Source organism: Lissotriton vulgaris, chromosome 4_1 (assembly GCF_964263255.1).
Source record: "Lissotriton vulgaris chromosome 4_1, aLisVul1.2, whole genome shotgun sequence".
In the NCBI taxonomy this organism is placed as follows: domain Eukaryota; kingdom Metazoa; phylum Chordata; class Amphibia; order Caudata; family Salamandridae; genus Lissotriton; species Lissotriton vulgaris.
Genome location: NC_141691.1, coordinates 682,001,353 through 682,021,185, shown reverse-complemented (window position 1 = coordinate 682,021,185; position 19,833 = coordinate 682,001,353). Strand labels below are relative to the sequence as shown.

General features: G+C 40.4%; 1 protein-coding gene across 1 annotated transcript in view; it reads right to left on the bottom strand.

Moving 5' to 3' along the window:
• LOC147722438 (aromatic-L-amino-acid decarboxylase-like) overlaps positions 1-19,833 on the bottom strand; it is a 1,636,613-nt gene that overhangs the window by 1,057,175 nt on the left and 559,605 nt on the right. The window contains exons 12-13 of the mRNA XM_086964961.1: positions 7,611-7,712; positions 4,306-4,526 (exon numbers count right to left, since the gene is read on the bottom strand). Of these exons, the coding sequence (XP_086821087.1) occupies positions 4,311-4,526; positions 7,611-7,712 (318 nt within the window). The 3' untranslated portion in view covers positions 4,306-4,310. The remainder of the gene's footprint in view (positions 1-4,305; positions 4,527-7,610; positions 7,713-19,833) is intronic.

Sequence of the window (19,833 nt, the reverse complement as noted above, 5' to 3'; positions counted from 1 at the left end):
AACCACAATAATATGGCATTTGTATTACTGGTAAACCGAAGTGTTTATACACTACAAAATGGTGCCCAAACTCGAGTAACAACAAACTGGCTTTATAGTACTAGCAAACCCAAGTGTTTATATATTAAAAGATGGCACCCGTTAACTATGCCTCAAAACGTAATTGGACCCCTAACCAACATGGCGTCCAAATATGAGCCGCCGTATACATATTTAGTAGAATTAGAAATATGTTAACAAACATGGCGTGTTCGGGAAATGATTACATTACCCGAAGCGCTACGACAAATGAAAATAGATAAAATCATTTTTTCCGTTAGAAAGATTGACGTTATAGTGGTTCGATCGGCATTACAACTTACGTGACAATTTTTCCACGTACACGCTTTCAATTTGTTTCCAGTCCGTTTTTCATAAAACTATGACCTGTTGGGTTTTCATTTTTCAATTTCTATAAACAAGATGTGATTTCTGTAGCTAGTGATATACACAGGTTAACAAAAGGCATACTCGGGACGCTTAAGATGGCGCCCGTCTTACATTAGAATTACACAATCCTTGACATTATCAGTCAAATATCAATTGCAGGTGACAGTAATTAACCAATTTAATCTATTATAAAAACGCTCGCTTTTCTCTGTGATTTAGACATCACAAGAGAAGACGCCACGCGATGGACTCGGCATGACCTGCTTTTACAAGTAAGCAAAACGCTGTTAGTATAGTTTTTTAAATTAGATAGATGCCCCACTAAGAACTATGCTGTTACTTTCTATGTAATATTTGGTTTATAGACCTTGCTACCTGACCACTTGGTATTTATTATTTCTTATATCCTAGATATATCAGCTCATGTTTAAGCTGATGTATTTATGGGGACTGCAATTTTACAATATGGCGGCCCCTGTTTTCCACACATCGATTCTATTATCAGTTTTTCCGGAACACTGATTTTTACAGCTCATGGGGCTGTTTGTATTTCAATAGGTGATAATCATAGTTCTTGAAGGAGGTACCACAATTTTAGTGATAGAGTAAACCATATATTTCGGGACATTGGGCAATTCCCTTCCCAGCAATATTCTTGAATGCCATTTCACTTAGAAATATTGCAGGATCACCATATGGTGTCCGGTATTTCCAAAAATAAACACCCTTAGGTGTCCTTAAATAAGTTGGTTTATGGCATGACATTTATGCTAAAGAAAAGTACAGCAATCCTTCTGCAATAGACTAAACACTAATATAATATAAAATGATATAGGCTCTAAGCACTTTTATTTCGCGTTTTCAGACTCCTGTCACACTGGGCTATCTGACCCTTATCTTCTCACCTAATGGAATTGAAATGTCTTTTCACCTAATAAACGGTAGGCGTATATATTTGAGATGATGACAATGACATCACTGGCTATACAATATGTGAAACATTAATATGGTTCTAAATCCTTTATTTTAGAATAAATCTAAATATACACTGCAGTTTTTTCCGTATGGAAGAACAGTTATTTACTCAATATCAAGAAGAGTTCACCCCATTTGGTAAGCTAACCCACTAGGCTTTACAATCTAAAAATGATTCTACGTGTATTCTTTGACAACTATATAGTTGCCAACCTTCTAGTATGTATAAATATAACATCCCAAGCCCACCTTAAGTCTCATAAATAATGAGGTTGATAGGCCCACCTCCGTTTGCCTTTCTAGGTTATACAATTAAGCAAGTAGCAGAGTTTGAGTGCACAACAATGCTATTTATGTGTCCTTTGTAAATCTGTAAAAATGTATAAAGATTGTGTAAATAGATGTGATGTAAGGAATCGGAACTCAACAGGGTTTTGGCCAAATTTTTTAGAAACTATCACTAGAATTATGTTGCAGTTCCTTTTAATATGTTGACAGTAATTGAAATGTGGAAAATAATGTTTTGTATTGTATTTATTGTACATATTTTAATTGTGTGTATATGTATATATATTGTTTGTAGCCCTGAAGAAGTCCGTGGAGGACGAAACGCGTTGGCTACATAAGTGAAGAAACAAATAAAGATTAAACTTCAAAAAAAACATCCGAAGACTCTGCTACTGAACTTTTTTAGCTTTTTTGACCTGTGTTCAATGACTATTATTGTACAGATTCCTAATACATTGATTTGTGTGCTGGATCATTTGTTGAAGAAATTGTTTGTTAGAACAAGTTTCTTGTTCTGGGAGATCTAGGGAAAAGAATCTCCGATCCGTGGCACCATACAAAAAAACTAGGCAGTATACAGGATAGGTGCAATTGGGCTTGAACCCCTTTTCCCACTTTTTCCCAATTTCAATTTTGGGGTTTCTTGCATATTGGTGAGCTGTTTTGCTTCTACAATGGTTTCTTCCCAATAGGTCTTAGAACTTTTATCTTGTTGGAGAGCGAATGCTGAAACATGTAGTTCTGGTGCCTAGCTGTCATGGCAACAATCCAGAGGTATGGTATTGCAACGCGCAAACGCAGCATATAAAGGTCAGGCACAACAAAATGCAATTTCTACCTTGTGTGGCACCCATTCTGCCTGGAAGAGGAAACAATTTGATTCTATGAATCTGCAGGCATAGGATCCAGGTGCAATGGCCATATCAGCACAGTCTACTCTAACCCAGCTGGTGTTGCCTACAGTGCTACAGGCCAGCTATAAAACAGCCTCTAGGTGGGGGAGGGTAACCATCTAGGGAAAAGGTAAGGAATGAAATATTGCTACACCAAATATATGTTCTACCCAAAATAAGTGTGGACATGTTGCAATGTGAAAGTCATTGACATCCCACAAAGTAAAGACAATGGACAGAATAGTGAAAATATGCGAAATAACCTAATATCATCCAGAAATAAAGTGCTGAGTAAAACAAAGTGGCAGCACACACAGCATTCCCATGAGCCCAAACACTCCCAAGACTGATGATAAGGAAAGAATTAGCATCCTTCAAGCAGAAACAGGAGTACTCCATTGAGAGGATGTGGGTGCTATTTAAGAGCCACTAGAGAGAGAGAGGGAGCGAGAAAGAGAGAGCGAGAAAGAGAGAAAGAGTGAGAGAGAGATACAAATGATACAAAAAAGCAAACCAACACTCATCTATAAGGGGGACAAAGTGGCATCAGTCTCTAAAGGTGTCAGGGAAAACTGGAAGTGGTATGGGACAGGAGAAATTTGTACCTAGGAGAGGAGGAGTGTGGCATATAAAGGAACCTTTTTAAAAATAAATAAACAAGTGGTGCTTGTTTCCAAAGGAAAGACACGCCTCGCGTGTTAAGACTGTGAAGAGGAAATCCAATGGTATTACAACAGTTAAAGTTTGGAAAGGATTAATCCCAAAATGACACTTATGAGCCTATTTTATCCAACTTAATTTGAGAAACAAAACAAAGTGTCAGTTAAGATGCTAGTGCCTGCTCTTCAAAATATACTACTTCACTTCTTAGTGCTTGGTAGTCATGACACAGGCTCAGTTGTCCAAGTTCTTCTCCAAATGTGTAAGATGTTCATAGTCTATTGAAATTCCAGAACCAAGCAAGCTCCCAGGTCAACAAGGAGCCGACAACTTTAGATGTACACAAACATCACTCTTTCTGACCAGGAAGTCTAGGGCATAGATTTATGAAATTCCCTACTAAGTTAAGCTCAGATTTACAAAGACTTAGGGTCAGGTTTGCGTTACTTTTTTAACATGGACCTGACGTAAAGTGTTGAGCTGGTATTTAAAATCCAACACAACTAACAATTTGCATTGATTGTAACCCAAAGTAATGCAAGGCATTACTATGCAGCAAGGGGGCTGTTCCTTGAGTGGTGCATGGGTGTTCCCATGCTACCTCTTATGGGTTATGATGCAAGTACCTATGTACAAAGAATTGCAGAAAGGGATTTGAGCAGAAATCCTGCACATCCCTTAGCCAGGATTAATGAGGAGAAATATTTTCATTTCTCCTAGCTTGTTTATTTTGTTATGTGTGCTGCATTTTACAGCACACGTCCGGGGAGGAAACTGCCTTAAACTATGCTGATCATAACACAAACACCATTGCAACATGGTGCAACGGTGTCTGCATGGGTGCGTGGCAGCCCAAATTGCCTAAGCATAGGGAGAGGGCAGAACGGTGCCACATCTTTGTAGATATGGTGCTGTTATGCTCTCTCCTATTTAACCAGTAACTCTACTGTGCTGCTTTGTGTAACTTCTTTGTAAATCTGGCCCCTATTTCCTTTATCAAGTTTCCCTCCTCTTCTATGTGCAAAGCCTCACACTTAATAAGAAAAGAGAAAAGCCTTACCTTGTTCAATTCCTTATCTGGGTCCGATATCCACCATTCAGTAACTCTACTGCCAACTCTTTAATGTGTTTCCAGGCAAATTGGACATGATGAGACTCCGTTGTGCGGGCACAGATGACAAACCGCAACACAAACTTGTCCCTCAGCTTGCAGGGAACAATATGAATTTTTTTGGTTTGATTTATGTTTTCAAGTAGTGCTTCATTCAATTCATTGGATCCCTACAAGAAATATATTACATGAATAGAATACATTGCTTAAAGATTTTAAATATTATTTTTAAAGCCATACATCGTAGAATTATAAAATGCAACAATCAATACAATCATGTTTGTGCATACCATGTATTCAAGTGTGTACTCCTGTCTGCCCATTTTCCTTTTCATTCCATTCAAGGCACAGCCTAATGAGAAGTGGATAATTCAGTTCCTATAGCCATACAACTTTTTGCGAGACACATGCAAAAAGTATTAAAAGATTACTCTTCTTTTTTCCATTGAACTGACCCTGCTCTGTTGCCACTTTTAAAAAAAATGGAAAACAATACCATAGTGCTGCGATATTTGAGCCTTTTTCCTGCCTGGCACTGCCCTAGTGTTCATGGAGGATCTGAATAGGAAAAAAGAAGGTAGTTATGGCATTAGAACGCCCTTGTAGGATGGGACGGGCCTTCTAATAACTTGTGTCCTGGCAGCTGCTGAGCTGCAAGAGTTTTCCCCCATCGTTGATCTCTAGGTGAGGCGTGGAAGAACGAAAGGTGGGAAGATGGGACTGCCAGCATTTTTGTCAACTATCCCGTTACCATCCCCTCTAAATCAAACCCATAAGCATTTTCACATTAAGCTCAATTGAATATGTATATCTATAAAAACACCAGAAAACAGATACACATTCGGATCAGTTTGTAGAGAGATTAGAATAGTCGGATTTTCTCTAAATGAATACTATTCTTTTAAATAAACTGTTCTCACTCTCAAAGTATAGGGGGTATGCATTTCCTTTTTCGTTCTCAAATACATATTTTAATAGTAATGAAATACACACCATTTTTGGGTGCTTCTTTGAAAGGCTTCATGCTATATTTTCAACTGTTATAACATCACAAATCATTGTTTGCAAAATCACAGTATCTGGTCCATATTACCCATAACAGCTACTTAAATCCTTTTAGATCTGTCCCTCATGTTACTGGTGCATTTTGATATTATTAAATGTGTGTTGAGGACACTTCTTTAATGCCCAGTTCACTTAGTTCATTGATTGTGATTGGCAAGAGCAGTGAATCATGCATATGAGCTTTGACTCCAGTCATCAGGAGGCATCTGCCATAACATGAGCGGCCATCAGAATCAAAACAGTCCCAAGGGGTGCAATCTTTAGACCACCTCTGGTGTTTCCAAAACACTGTAAGCTCCATAGCCCTCTGTGGGAGCAGAGGAGGAGAGGAGGGGGTTAATTTCCGGCAGGGGAGTCGAGGCCATGTAGTTGAGGTAGGAGCAGATGTAGTATAAAGCCAACATAAACATAACTGTTGTGTCTTCAACTGGATCTGTAGAAACAATGATTTGCATGCTTCCCAGACTTTTAAGAACCCTGTCCCAGTTTTTAGAATGATAAACTTTCACAACCCACCTCGCATTCCTGGGCATGAGGCGGGTGATTTTGTTTTATGTAACTAAAGCATAGTGTGGTAGCCGTCTGTCATTTACAAACAGTGCATTTTACTGTCAAATTTACACTACATTTGCACAGGCATACATTGTTACAGATAAAACTATATTGCAGACAAATAATATGTGGAAATCGGGTTTCAGTGAATAGTTGTCATTAGTGCATCACCAAGTAAAGTGTCTTGAATTGTTTTGATCCTATTAAAATCTTTGTTTCCATCACACTTAACAACTACCAAATCGATGTGCTTATGTTTTGCTTTCATAACTGCTGAATGTGTACAGTTAATTTACAGGTATTTACATTTTGCTGTGCTACACAAAATGACATAGCACAACCTTTCATTTTGCCTTCAGCCTTTCCTGTGCTTCCGCAAGTTTATTACATAATTCATTTACTATTTTGTCTCTGACTGCAAAGTGAAACGAGATTGTAAACACCAATCCTCATGTTAAAAAAGCTGCAATGTCTCAGAAGACATAGCTTGACATTTGACCTCTAACTTTGAAGAGCAGCAAATGTGTCAAGATAAATGCAGAGTTACAACTCATTTTTATTTATTACTTTGATGTTCCAGATTTCTTTTTCTTTCTTTCCTTCTCTCTTCCCTTTGTTCCTTCTCTCTTTTCTTCGTTCTTTCTCCCTTTCCTTCGTTCTTTCTTTCAATTGTCTTAATGCTTTCTTTCTACCCCTTCTTTCATTCCTTTCTTACCTCGTTTCTTGTCTTTTTTTACCTTCTATCTCTTTTACCTGCCCTCTTTCATGCCCTTTCTTTCATTCTTTCTTTCTTGCCTTCTCTCTAGTGCTATTGTTCTTTCTCTTTCTTAATTTCTTCCTTTCTTACTTACTTTTTTGCTTGTCCTGTGTTTGGAAGCACCGAATCTGCTCTGTTGCTGGACAGTCAGCAGGTGGTTCCGCCACAGTGCACTGCAGCTGGGCCTAGGAATTGATCACTGTGTCAGATATTTCAATTTTGGGGGAGGTGGGGCCTCGACACGGGTGGTGTCATCATGATCAATATTTAAAATTCACAAACCATGCCAGCAGCAATGAGAAACATGTGTCCCTGTAACTCTCAAAGACCATCAAGAAGCTATGTCAGAAAGTTCCAAGCTGCAATATTTTGCCAATTAGGGCCACTTTTTTTAGTATGAGGACACGTTTTTGTAGCATGAGGCCACAATTGTTTTAAGTATGCGCCACTTTTTCGGCTGTCTCTTGGCCTGATTTATGCCCCAGACCGACCTTGCTCCAAAGAACCATAGTGGACAATACATTGCAATCATTAAAGTGAACGAGCCATAGCTTCATAGTAATAACTGTAAAAAACGCATTTCAGATCCTCATGCTTTAAGGATGTTGATTATTAATGTGTAGGATTTCCCCTAAAGGGCACAAAGATAAGTGTTATTGACATTAAAACCTGAAAATTGGGATCACTCATTTCATACTAAGTGAGGAAGGTAGCCTCTAGCCAGATATGGCCCTTGATGAGAATGACTTCTGTGATCCATCATTTGTTTCCCCTCAGGAGAGGTTGGTTAACTGACAGCTGTTCAATCTGTATAATATTGAAAGTGGGATGCACATCGCTGGAAAGTAGAAAGGTTTTACTTTTTAGTCTTCCCTCTTACCTTTAGTCGGAAGCACACCAGCCCCAGTGTCACGTCGGCAGAGATCTCAAACCGTTCATCCTGACGCACTAAATCTTCAAATCCGTGAGCAAGCCTTACGTGCTAAGAAAGAAGAGAGGACAGCTGCATTACATCACTTGATTTGCTTTCTAGCCATGTTCATATGCTCACCCTAATCCCTCTGGCTTTAATGCCATTTGTGTCATAGGCATACATAAGAAGAAGGCTGTCTGCTGTGGAGTACAAAACTGTAGATGTTGTGAAGGATCCTCAATAAGAGATACAAGAATCAGGGGTCGTATGTAGAAGCTATCAATGGCACCATTAGCCTTTGGTTTTTACTAATGTAATTGATATGTCAAAGCAGTCTATGTCCTCGTATTGGTCATGTTTAGCTCAACTACTGGCGTCATTTATTATTTTGTCAAGTCAAATTTATTTAAGATTTGGAACCCTAAGAGGTCCCCGTAAAAATACACAAAGATCTACAATAAACGGTTCTCAAAGATAATAGTGTATGTGGGGCCCGATTCACAGAATGAACTTAAGACTCAATCCTAAATTTACTACTATTTTGGTATTCACAGAATGCACTTACTACTTTTGGCATTCACAGAATGCACACACTACTTTTGGCATTCACAGAATGAACTTACTACTTTTGGTATTCACAGAAGTTAGGATTTTGTCTTAAGTTTGTCTTAAGACAGACTTAAGACAGACTTAAGACAAACTTAAGACAGACTTAAGACAGACTTAAGACAAAATCCTAACTTCTGTGAATACCAAAAGTAGTAAGTGCATTCTGTGAATACCAAAATAGTAGTAAGTTTAGGATTGAGTCTTAAGTTCATTCTGTGAATCGGGCCCAGTGTAAACTACTTGACACAATCATTTAAAGTGTCAACACACTCCACTTCTGTAAAAATGTATTGGACTAATAAAGTGCAAATGCTCAATTGTTTAGGTGCAAAATACAAGCCCTATCCAAACATAGGGAATCTAATGTAAGCAATAGTGCAAGTATAGTACATTATAGCCATAGAATTCAGTGCAATCAGATTAGCAAAGCAATGTAAACACTATAAATCAATTAGATTGTGAAAATCTTACTACACTATAAGACCATGTTCGTCAAAGACAAATACAATTAATATAGTCCTATCTAAAAGATATTTAAGAATTATTTAAAAAAGGTAAACAGTTTTGAATAGGCTATTTCCGAGGGTGGTGCAAAAACACATTTGAGGCTTCTGCTGCCAAGTCAATATTACACTTTTGGAACAATGGTCTTAACAGTCGACCTTGTGGTGCAGAAAGGGACAAAAAAATTGCACATCTTTTCAATCTTGAACATAGTTCACGCAGAGGTCACAAATTCTCTCTTCCCTTGGTAATCCCTCCCATAATATTTCTATGAGGAAGCAAATTCAGCCTTAATGGTAAAATGATTCCACGCACACAATGGGGAAGGTTCCATTGAACATATGATTGAGATTTTTTTACAAATGCTACTCTCCACAATTATATCATTCCTAATGTGTTGAGAACACAATACAATATCTCTTTTCTGTCTAACTTCGTAGATTGATTTTTTAATCATATGTTTTAAAGTAGGCTTTGGAAGGGGTCCCACTTCACTTTGCCCAATTCCAAACATATCCAGTGCTTTCACATAATTTGAAAAAGCAGCACTTCTCTCCTTCAGACAGAAAAAGATGTTGGGCCTTATTTATAAGGCCCTGCGTCAGTTTTGCGCTACAGTTGCGTCACTTTTTGTGAAGCATTGACGGCGTAAAACATGCCCACTTTTGCGCTCTAGTTACAAAGTGGCACATCTAAGCAGATTCGTCACTTTGTAAACCCCTTCACTACATTATTCCTGCATCAGGTATAGTGTATGCAGGGGGGCATTTCCACGCAAGTAAGCCTCGTAGAAGTGATGTGCGCCACTTCTAGGACACAAATGCGGCAAAACCTTACTCCTGCCTAATGACGCAGTGCTATATCCATAGCCCTCCCCCCTACATTTCTGGGGTTGTGTGGCGCTTCAGACTCATCTCCAGAAATTCCTCATTTTTGTGCCAACAGATATGTCAGTACTACTGACGTATCTGTCATTCCTTGCAACATGATGCATCATACCGTGGATATGATGCATCCATCATGTCACAAGGAGGGCGCTATGAAAAGTGATGCATCGCTGATTTCACGCAGCGATGCATCACTATTCATAAATGAGGGGCGTCATGTTTTAATGCAGTTCTATGGACCCCGGATTACTATTCAATATACTATCCCCCCACTTTAAAGTTGCAGTGATAGCAAACACAGTTGTGGAGAGAAGCCTAAATTCAAGCGGAATGCCATTGGAGCAACTGCATAATTCATGTTACATATCTAGTGCCAAATACACCCCTTCACCTTCTTAAAGATGGACAAGTACCGCTCATCCATTAACTCACAGGTATAACTCAATGAGGTCAGAATATCGATCTCATATACTGCCAGAGCATGGGTAAAATATCTTTGCCCATGAAATTTATATAACCTGCCAATTGCTGAAGCCAGAGATATTGCCTTACTTCTGCACTGGCTAATATGATCACTATTAGAACAGTTACTATAAAAAAGTCTACTTAAACATGGGTACAGCTTCACCAGATCTAGCTTGTCTTTCCCTAAAGACCAATGCAAATCTTTCCTAACCTTGCACCGCCGGGACCTAAAAAACATAACTTTGCTCTTTTAGGAAATGTTCATCAGCGTAGTTGCCTAACTCTGAGAGACACCTCTGTAAACCTATTGGGGATAAATCTAACAAAATGGTGTCATCCATGTAGAGAAGACAACCAAAATTAATTGTTCCTAGTTTTGGTGGGTTTCCCTTACATTGTGCGGCTCTGTTCGGCAAGTCAGACATATATAGAGGAAAGAGGAGGGGCATTAGGAAGCACCCTTGCTCCAGCCCATTGTGAGTTTCTACTTTACTAGACAAGCCCTGGCTCCCTCTCATAGAGTTTGGAGGGCCGTGATATTATCTAGGGTGCCACAATGCATTTGAAAGCCAGCCTGCTCCACAATGAATGTTGGATTTATAGAGCGCGTGGTTACCCTGGAGCGTCCCAGCGCTGTACCACTGGGGAACCCGTCCTGGATTTCCGTGTGACATGAAAAGTCCAGAAGGTGAAGAAGAATACTCTTGGCGAACAGTTTACCAATCATATCCAATAATGCAATCTGCCTGGCAGTAGAGGTTTTAGGACCCTTTTTTATATGAGGACACAGCTATACTTCATGTCCAAAAGGACGGTATGGTCCCATGCAAATAACAATATTGAAACACAAGATGGAGAAAAAGGGCCCATACAGAAACATCTTGTTCAATGAAAGATCCAGGGAGATCATCCACCCATCATCCCAGACAACCTAGCACCCTTTATAAAACTCTCTATCTCCTTACAGCATGGAGCGCCATATACATTTAGTGTGGTGGACTCATTAGTTGACTCTAACAGAAACCTGCCACTAGAGTTAAAAGCGTATAGCTGCAAGATATATTGGATCCACTCTGCATCAGTTATTAAAATTGCTTCAGTATTAAATCTACTATCACAATATTCAGTTATTAGGGACTAATACTTACTCAAATCACCAGAAAATGCGACTTCTTTCAGCTTAATCCATTTCCGATCCTTCTCCCTTCTGTGTTTGGATGCTTACAGTCTTTTTCTAACCTACTTCAACTGATCGATTTCCCTTTGCTTCAATAGTGATGGCTGCTTAATTTGTTCGATTACTGGGGAGTTTAGCACCCGATTTACCTTTTTTACCTCAGAGGAGGTAGCCACCAGGTGTTTAGCATTAGTAGCTTGTGTTTACTCCCACACGATTGAAAGAGACAACTGCTTCTCAAACCATGCAATAGGGTTCTCTTGACCAGAAATCGCCGTTTTAACACATCCTGCCAATCTTATCATTTTAATATTTGGCCAAATGCTACACCCTTTTATTTAGTTAAAAACAATTGTATCATCTCTGGGATTCCAGGACTCGAGCACCTTGACTTCTAAATTGATAACCACCAAGAAAATACTATTGTTGCTCAGATCGGTCCTCAACACCTTAAACTGTGTGCAGGCGCCTGGCATTTGGTAAGAAACCACAATATAATCAAGTAATGATTGCCCTCGAGAGGAATGGAAAGTAAAAGAGGCTCGGGAATCCTCTGGAAATCTGCCTTTTAAAGCAACAAAGTTATTGGTTCTGAGGCAATCCAGGAAACCCCTGCCTGATCTAATCTTACCTGGCAAAAATTGTGCCTGGAATACTCCATACCTCTTCCAACTTCTGGTTTCCAAAGGTCACAGAAGAGCAATTGGAGATTTTAGCTTTAAAATCTGCAACCATAAATATCAGTGTGCATGCTTCAGAGATGCTAATATTATTCACAAAAGAGAACATAGACTCAAATAGATAGTCAGACGACCTTGCAGGGGGGATATAAATATTTACCACAAGAAAAGAAGAATGCAGTCTTCTTATTGAATTGCCCAAAGCCAGCTTCATACAAAGATTTGAGGGACGGACAAAAACCATTGGGTTCCGGTTTATACTGCCACTAAGTTAAATAGCTAAAACTTTAATGACATGACCATTTACTGTCGATTTTGCTGTACAAGAGAAAAGATTGTATTTAAAATGTATAGGCATTTATATAGCGCACTACTTACCCGTAGGGTCCCAAGGCGCTTCGACCGCTGCGAAACCCTTCCTGGCTTCCCTGAGAGATGGTCCCTTAATGGGTATCTCCAGGGTGAGACCAGGCATCCCCGGCGGTCTGGTGGGGCCGTTAGTGAGGATGAGGCAAGCTAATGCCCAGAGTTGCCGAGTGTGATCGCTGATCAGAGTGGGCACCGAGGCGAGAGAATTATCGAGTCCGCTGACCCTGGCCAGAAACCTGCCGCGCCGGGAATCGAACCCTGGTCCCGGGCCGTCCTCTGCTCTCGGGTCTGCCGCCTCTAACCAGTGAGCCACACTACTTCACTAAAATCAGAACAAATCCAAGTTTCCTGTGAGCAAATTATCTTTGAATCAAATCGCATTAAAAAGTTTGCTTGGAATTGTTCCAGGAGAGCATTTTACCCAATCAGCTACCGCTGCAGCATTGGAAGTTTTATGTTTTCTTTGGAGGCATTCAGTGTACCTGCCACCATACTCCAGGGAACCAACTCATTTCCCTGTTTAGATTCCCTGACCATCGGATCCTCATACCCTGCAATATAGATACTCTTCTCCTGGGGCTCTACCAATAGAGATTATGATATCCTTTAGAGTTACAACCCCCCTGTCATTGTAAACAACTCTAGTCCTGAGTGCCTACCCTTGAATATCTAACTGAGTGTCCACAGTCTGATAAAATGGAAAGATTCAATTCCTTTATTCCGAACGTGGTCAACATTAGCCTGGATTAGTATTACAATGATCCTAGAGCTAAATGTTACTCTGGAACTCTAAAGTTTGCTTAGAGAAATGAGAAGCACCCGATCAATATCCCTACTTGATACCAGGCACAAATTCTTGATATCTGACCAAAACTGTAGAATAAAACTTCTATTCAGTGGGCCTATTTCCCTATCAAACAAGGAAAAGTAATTCAAGGTATTTTTATTTTATGGGGGGAGTTTAATGTAGCATGAACTAGAACCAAAGGTATAAGAGAGCTTTACATGAGCACCAGTTGCGTTTCAGATTGACACAATCATAATTTTTTGTAGGGCACGGGGAGATTTTGATTTGTCCAGAAACGCAGGATGTTGAGTGCCCCTGCTGAGGCTCAAACCCAGTTCCCCAGCTTTGAGGTACACCACCCAAGCCGTTAAGCCACATCCTTGTTGTTGGCCATGTTGTTCTGCCTTGGCCCAGCCCCCAATTCAATGATCCCATTCCCAACGTCATCCTTTACAGTTCCCCTACTCCACCCACCACAGTTATTAAGGGTGGTTACTCCCGTATCCGTGAGCCACTTCTCCTTCCCGTGGCAGCCTAGAATTGATACTTCTGCTAAAATAGATTGAGGGGGCAGATTATTTACTTCTGGGGGCACAGACTCCTGACCTGTGAGAGGCTCAACCTTCAACAACACCTCTACTTTTTGTGGCTGGGTATTTGGATCGGACTCTTCAGAAGCGTTTGAAAACCTCACGTTTTTAGGCTAACACTTTGTAATAACCTGTATCCTTTTATTTTTCCTCCTTCTGGGATTTTGCCTCATTACAACCCAATAGAGAGGATCCCTTCTCATGAAAGACGCTATCTTGTTTAGCACATAACAGTTTAACACTAGGAAGGTCATTTTGTGAAACAGGAGTAAGGGAGATCCCTTTTTTAAATATCAAGAAAACGGGAAGAGGATTCTCAAGTACAGATAACATTTAATATGCCCCTTCGGCAGCCTGGCATTGATCCCCAGAGATATGGTTTAGGAAGCACAAAAAAGACATACTGACACTCTCCTTAAAGAAATCATTGGGTTGCCCAAAGGGAGTGGCCCCCTGACTGTCATAATTCCCCACCTGGACTCCCATTTCTACCACCCCACGTAATGCCACTATCTTAATCTGAGTAGCCTGGGATCTCATTTCAGTGCCCATTTCATCATTCCCTGGATGTAAACCAAAAGAGATGAGGTGCTGCATCCCTATTAGAATGGGGGAAGACACATCCAGCACATAATCATAATTAGCAATTGTTTTGTCCAACAAGGTCAAGATTGCCGTAAGAATCCTCTCTGCAGAGAGTAAGATATCGGAGTGGGACTCCCCCCCAAACGTCGCATAGATTTCTCAAATTCGATGGCTGCATGAAGGCTTGGTGCCCATGTGCATATGGAAAGATCGCAAATCAGGGATTCGATTGAACTTAAAAAGGAGAACCTTGATGAAGGTATACAACTGTACAAAGCCGGTAATGGAGGACGTTTAAGAGGACCGCCTAAAGGTGAACTCAAGGCCATGTCCGAGGCAACAGGTGAGTTTAAATTAGCTGCAAAAACAACAGTTGATTGACTGAATGCAGAACAATGTCATACATTCACCCCAGTACAGAGATCTGGGCCTAAATCCATCGTTTTTTTTCACTCCACTGTTTTTTACTTTAAATTAGCTTCCATAAATCAGTTTTTTCTCCATGAGAATGGCAATGTCCGGCAAGGAATAGTCCCCAAATACATCAGGAAATCAGGATCACCACTACAAGCATCACCACAAAGTTAACTGTAAACGATTCGAGAGCACACGAATAGGGAATAAGTGTGTGTACAAGGAGCAGACTTGCCCCCAGGCATAAGCTCTTAATACTGGCCGCCTCTGCACCACCAAGGGGGGTGCTGCATCCTAAGGCTCCCCAACACACAGCACACCACAGACCGCTTGCAGCACAAAGGCCCAACTTTGAGTGGGGTGCGTGTCAATATACTTCAATGAGCTTATATAGGTTTCTATGCCCTGAGGCAGTGACCAATAATGCCCCCACAGAGTCCAGCTCGTATCCTCCAGCAAATATAAAAACTGTATGCACAAATATGGCCATAATTGAGGGTTTTAAAACTTGAAATAAGAAAACTTGGCACTGACAAATTTTTTTAAAGCTTAATAAGCTTAAGAAGCCTGCAACTTACAAGCAGCTAACTGCAGGTGAAAACCTCTGGAGCTGAGAGGACTGAGAGGGGGCTAGTGGGAGCACACCAGGCCGACCGCAAGTTGCACCCAGACCAGACTGGACTGCTTCCACAGAAGGCGTGGGCTTACGCTCAGCGAACGGTAACTACTACTGCTGCGCTCAGGCCTTACCTCGCCTCGCTTGGCTCTGCTTTGTACTCCAGTCTTTATGATCGATTTGCCACCCTCGAGCCAACGTCAGACACTTCCTTTCTTTGCCCTGTATGTTGCCCAGGCGTCACAACCTGACGCAGCCAGCGCACCTCATTGCAACGCTGCTCAACAGCTCAGATCTGGAGTCTTTCGTCATGTCGGGCCCAGTGTTTATTATTTTTAAAGGGGCCAGCGCCTGATTCAAAATAGGGTCACAGTATGATTTTCTTCCCAAATATTTTTAAATGCAAATCAACAAATTATTCCATATGGGTATGTATTTCATTCTGCCCCCATCGTGGTATTATCAAGAAAAATACACATCCATAAAAAAGAGCCACTATTAACCTCAACCCTTCCTCAAAGAAAGGTTACATTTTGCTCATCATCTGGCTTACAATGTCAGTCTCTGTTAGTCCTGGTCCGTAAATGGGGATTGCTGGATATAGGAAGGTGAATGAGAGAGGAGCATCAAGCATAGATGTAACAGAAGAGAAATGACCAAGCCACAAACACAAATATACACCCACTCCCAATTATTCAAGCATCCATCTTGAGCGATTCAATCCCAGAAACATACCAATCAATACATCCGGACATTCCCACCCATGCATTCATCAATTCAACCTCCAACATTCATCTATTAATCTACAACATTACATTATCTGGCAAACAACAATCTAGATACACGCAAATCCCTCTAACACATATACCAAGACCCTGACCCATCCATAACCATTCACGCATTTATTAAGCCATAGTCACTCATCTGTGCTCCTGTAGACCGCCAATCATACTCATACAACCATGTGAATCCAACCACCCACAAATGTATTTATCTGTTCTGTTCAAGCACCACATTCGCCTTTAATTCGACAAGGCCCATGTATATGGGTCAATTTACAACTACACATTTATGATTCCATCAACCCATATATTCACCTACTATACCCAGCTACATTGCGAAATTGTGGGTGTGGTGTTAACCCATGGGATAGAACACAGGAGAGTAGAATACATCTGTCCATCTCTACACAATTTTAACTCTGAGATTCATCGATCCACCTGCCTATCTGTTGCCCCACCCAGTCATCTGTAAATCATGCACTCACCACCCATACACCTGTGCACTCATCCGTCTGTTCTTTCATCCATAGCCATAAATTCATTCCTTCGATTATTCACTCCGTGCATTTAGCCATCCATTCAGCCATACTGATTTCTTCATTTTTCCATTCAATCTTTTCACACTTGTATTTATTTATCCATTCACTCACACCACACCATTCATTATTCTATCAGGTATGCATCAACAGCTAGCCACCCATCTTTCTACCCAGCTACGATCAGTTGAGATGAGAAAACGGTGCGTTGGTATGAGCAGAAAGCACTTGAGCAGTTATTGTGTAGGAGAAACTCAGCTTCAGTAGAGGTGATCTAGCTAATGGCTTCGAAAGCTCTGCTTTGGATAGTAAGGAATTGAATAAACTTAATTTACCTGGAGTTCCATTTACAATTGGATTTGTAACCAACACACCTCGGCAAACTGCAAGCAAAACGGATTATAACAGAGGTGCAGGTTCCGCCAAAGGTAAGGATATGTTTTTTAGGTATGGGTCTCAATTCGATGCAGCCGACTCATAAAGTAGTACAGCAAGGAATAAATCTTGCATGAATAATATTCGCATAATCCTAGGAAGAATTTTAACAGATTGATATTTGTTGGAGGCTTAACCTTAGCGATCTTTTTAGCAAAATCTTCTTTGTTAACTCATGCAGTTAAGCATTTACATTTATCTTGCCTAACAGTCATTCCCTGTACACATATGAAGTTCTTTTTCGGTACTAGCATGAATAAGAATATAATCTTGAAAAGCGTATTCTCTCCTTATGCCTTACAACAAGTTAAAGTAAAAATTTTGAAATACTGTTGCTGTGCTTGCAAACCGGAAAGGCATCACGATCATATTTGTATTCATGCAAATACTGAAGAAAAATTTTAAAGTAAAGAAATTCTAAGAAAATGATATGCTGCAAAAGGAATTGCAAGGATAGACAAAGACCTTGATTTCTCACATAATTCTATTGGTTGGTATGCTAAATGAAGGTCAATAAAGTAATCTCCACTGCCCAATTGTGCAAACATTTCTAAAATGTTGGGTAGTGGGTGACAATTAACTTAATTTATTGACCTGAGATTGGCACACAAACACATGTTGCCTATTTTTTTGCCACTACAATAAGAGAAAGCCATTCAGAGGATTCAGTTTTCTCCATTACACCATCATCATTTTCCAATTGACATAAATGCTCCAGCAGTCGCGATTTATTACTTAGAGGTACACTTCTCACCATGTGGTCTATAGGCATAGCAGAGTCTTTAATCACAACTGTGTGCATTAACCCTTTCATGGACCCCAATTTGTTCTCAAAGACCTCCATGTGAGCATCCAAAATCTCTTGATGACCACAGTTCTTCAGGGCTACAAGAGAGATAGATAGGCAGGGCCCTGCACTAAGTTGTCTTAACATAACATAACATAACATACAAAGGATCCTTTATCTCTCCAACCGAGAAACACATCTTCCTGGAATAGAAAATCAGAAAATCTTTATACTTAACTTCCTCTCATAAATATTTCACAATATTGATTTTACTTCCTACAAAAGCCAGAAGATTAACTTCAGAAGGAATTAGAAAAGTATCAGGCCATTCTTTGTAGAAACATTGTATTATACTGATTTGCGATTTTGAATCACCAGCAACTCACAGATTGTGGTACCTACAAGTATATGACATACTGGATCACGCTCCTTTTTATATCCAGACTAAACAGACCATACCAGTTTACACTTTTCCATGTCTTGACAGGTAATCTGTTTGAAATGTGTTTAGGATACAGAGGAATGAGAAGCATTTGACCTGACTTAAGTGCTAATTGTTGAAGCACCTGTCTAAAAACCATATCAGGAGAGTGACTTGTACATTATGATGGGGGATGCAAGTGCAATTGGTATCAGGACTGTGTTTAGTCAAAGAGTAAGCACTAAAGAACACCATTTAGGTTTTACTTCAAGGTACTTGTGCAAAGCTAAATTACACTACAAATCTATAGTTTTATTGAACAGAAGGCATTAGCTTGCGTCAATTAATAGCCAGCATGGTTTTGCTGCAAGGAGGACCAACAGAGTGGATAGAGAATCAAAGTATCTAACGGATAATTCTCAACATTTCAATGTACTTTTAATACTTTCTTGCAGTATATATTTCTTTATTGCGATTTCCTGCATTGTGTTGTTAACCTAAGGTGTCTAGTTTCCTCGTGTTGCTTATTATGTTGAAACATTTTATTTTGCCATTTTTTTAATATTCTAAATTTTGTCATTTTCTGATTTACTATGATCATATCGTATTTCCCTTTATGCTTGATCTTTGTGTTGTTGTTTTATAAGGGGCAAGATGTGTGTTATGGCTGGTTCATCTTGTCATATTCCATGAGCCATGGAATCTGACAGAACATTTACAATGAGTGCAATGGAATGCAAGTGCGGAGTTGTATGTTGCAAAGCTGTAGGGGTTGCTGATCCCTGCTGTTGAGGGTGTACTAGTTTTTTTTTAACACTTTATTTTCAAATAAAGAAGAAAATTCACATTGCATTGCATATATAGTCGTCAAATCAATTCAAAATCGTTCCTGCCAGTTGTAACACATTGGTGGACATTGTATCAGTCAACAGAATGGTAACTCTCAGCTGGCACCCGTCCCCAACCCTCCACCAGCCGCCTCCTCCCACGACCCCAATCTAAGCTGATGCACTGAAGGCTGTCAATGTGTTGTAATTGCACAGTGCCACTACCTCACACCATGATCTAGCCACATCACGTCACGTAGCAGTGCGACCTTGGGCCCCACCCTCAACCTACCCCCTCAGGCACAATTCCACTGCCTGCCTGTAAATTGACAATCTGTTTAGCTGCGTCCAGATGTGCCCTCAGTAGACCCCATATGTCTCTAGGACGTGATGTCGATGGCAAGAGACAGGCATATAACTCCGCATTAGTGTTGCAGCATGTCAGGCTGGTCATCCAATCCTGTAGTTTGGGTGTCGTCCTTCTGCCCCAGTGAATGGCTACTAACATCTTTGCCAGCACTAGCCCAAGGGAGGCCAACTTCCTAACTTTCTTGGGAATCTGAACTGTATACCCCAGGAGGGCAATTTCGCGGAGGGGGACAAGTGGGATATCAATTATCTTCCCCAGAGACTCATGTACTGCAGTCCAATATGCCTGTAGGCGGGGACATGACCAGGCAAGATGGAGAAAGTCAGCATGCGGGGAAGCACATTTTAAA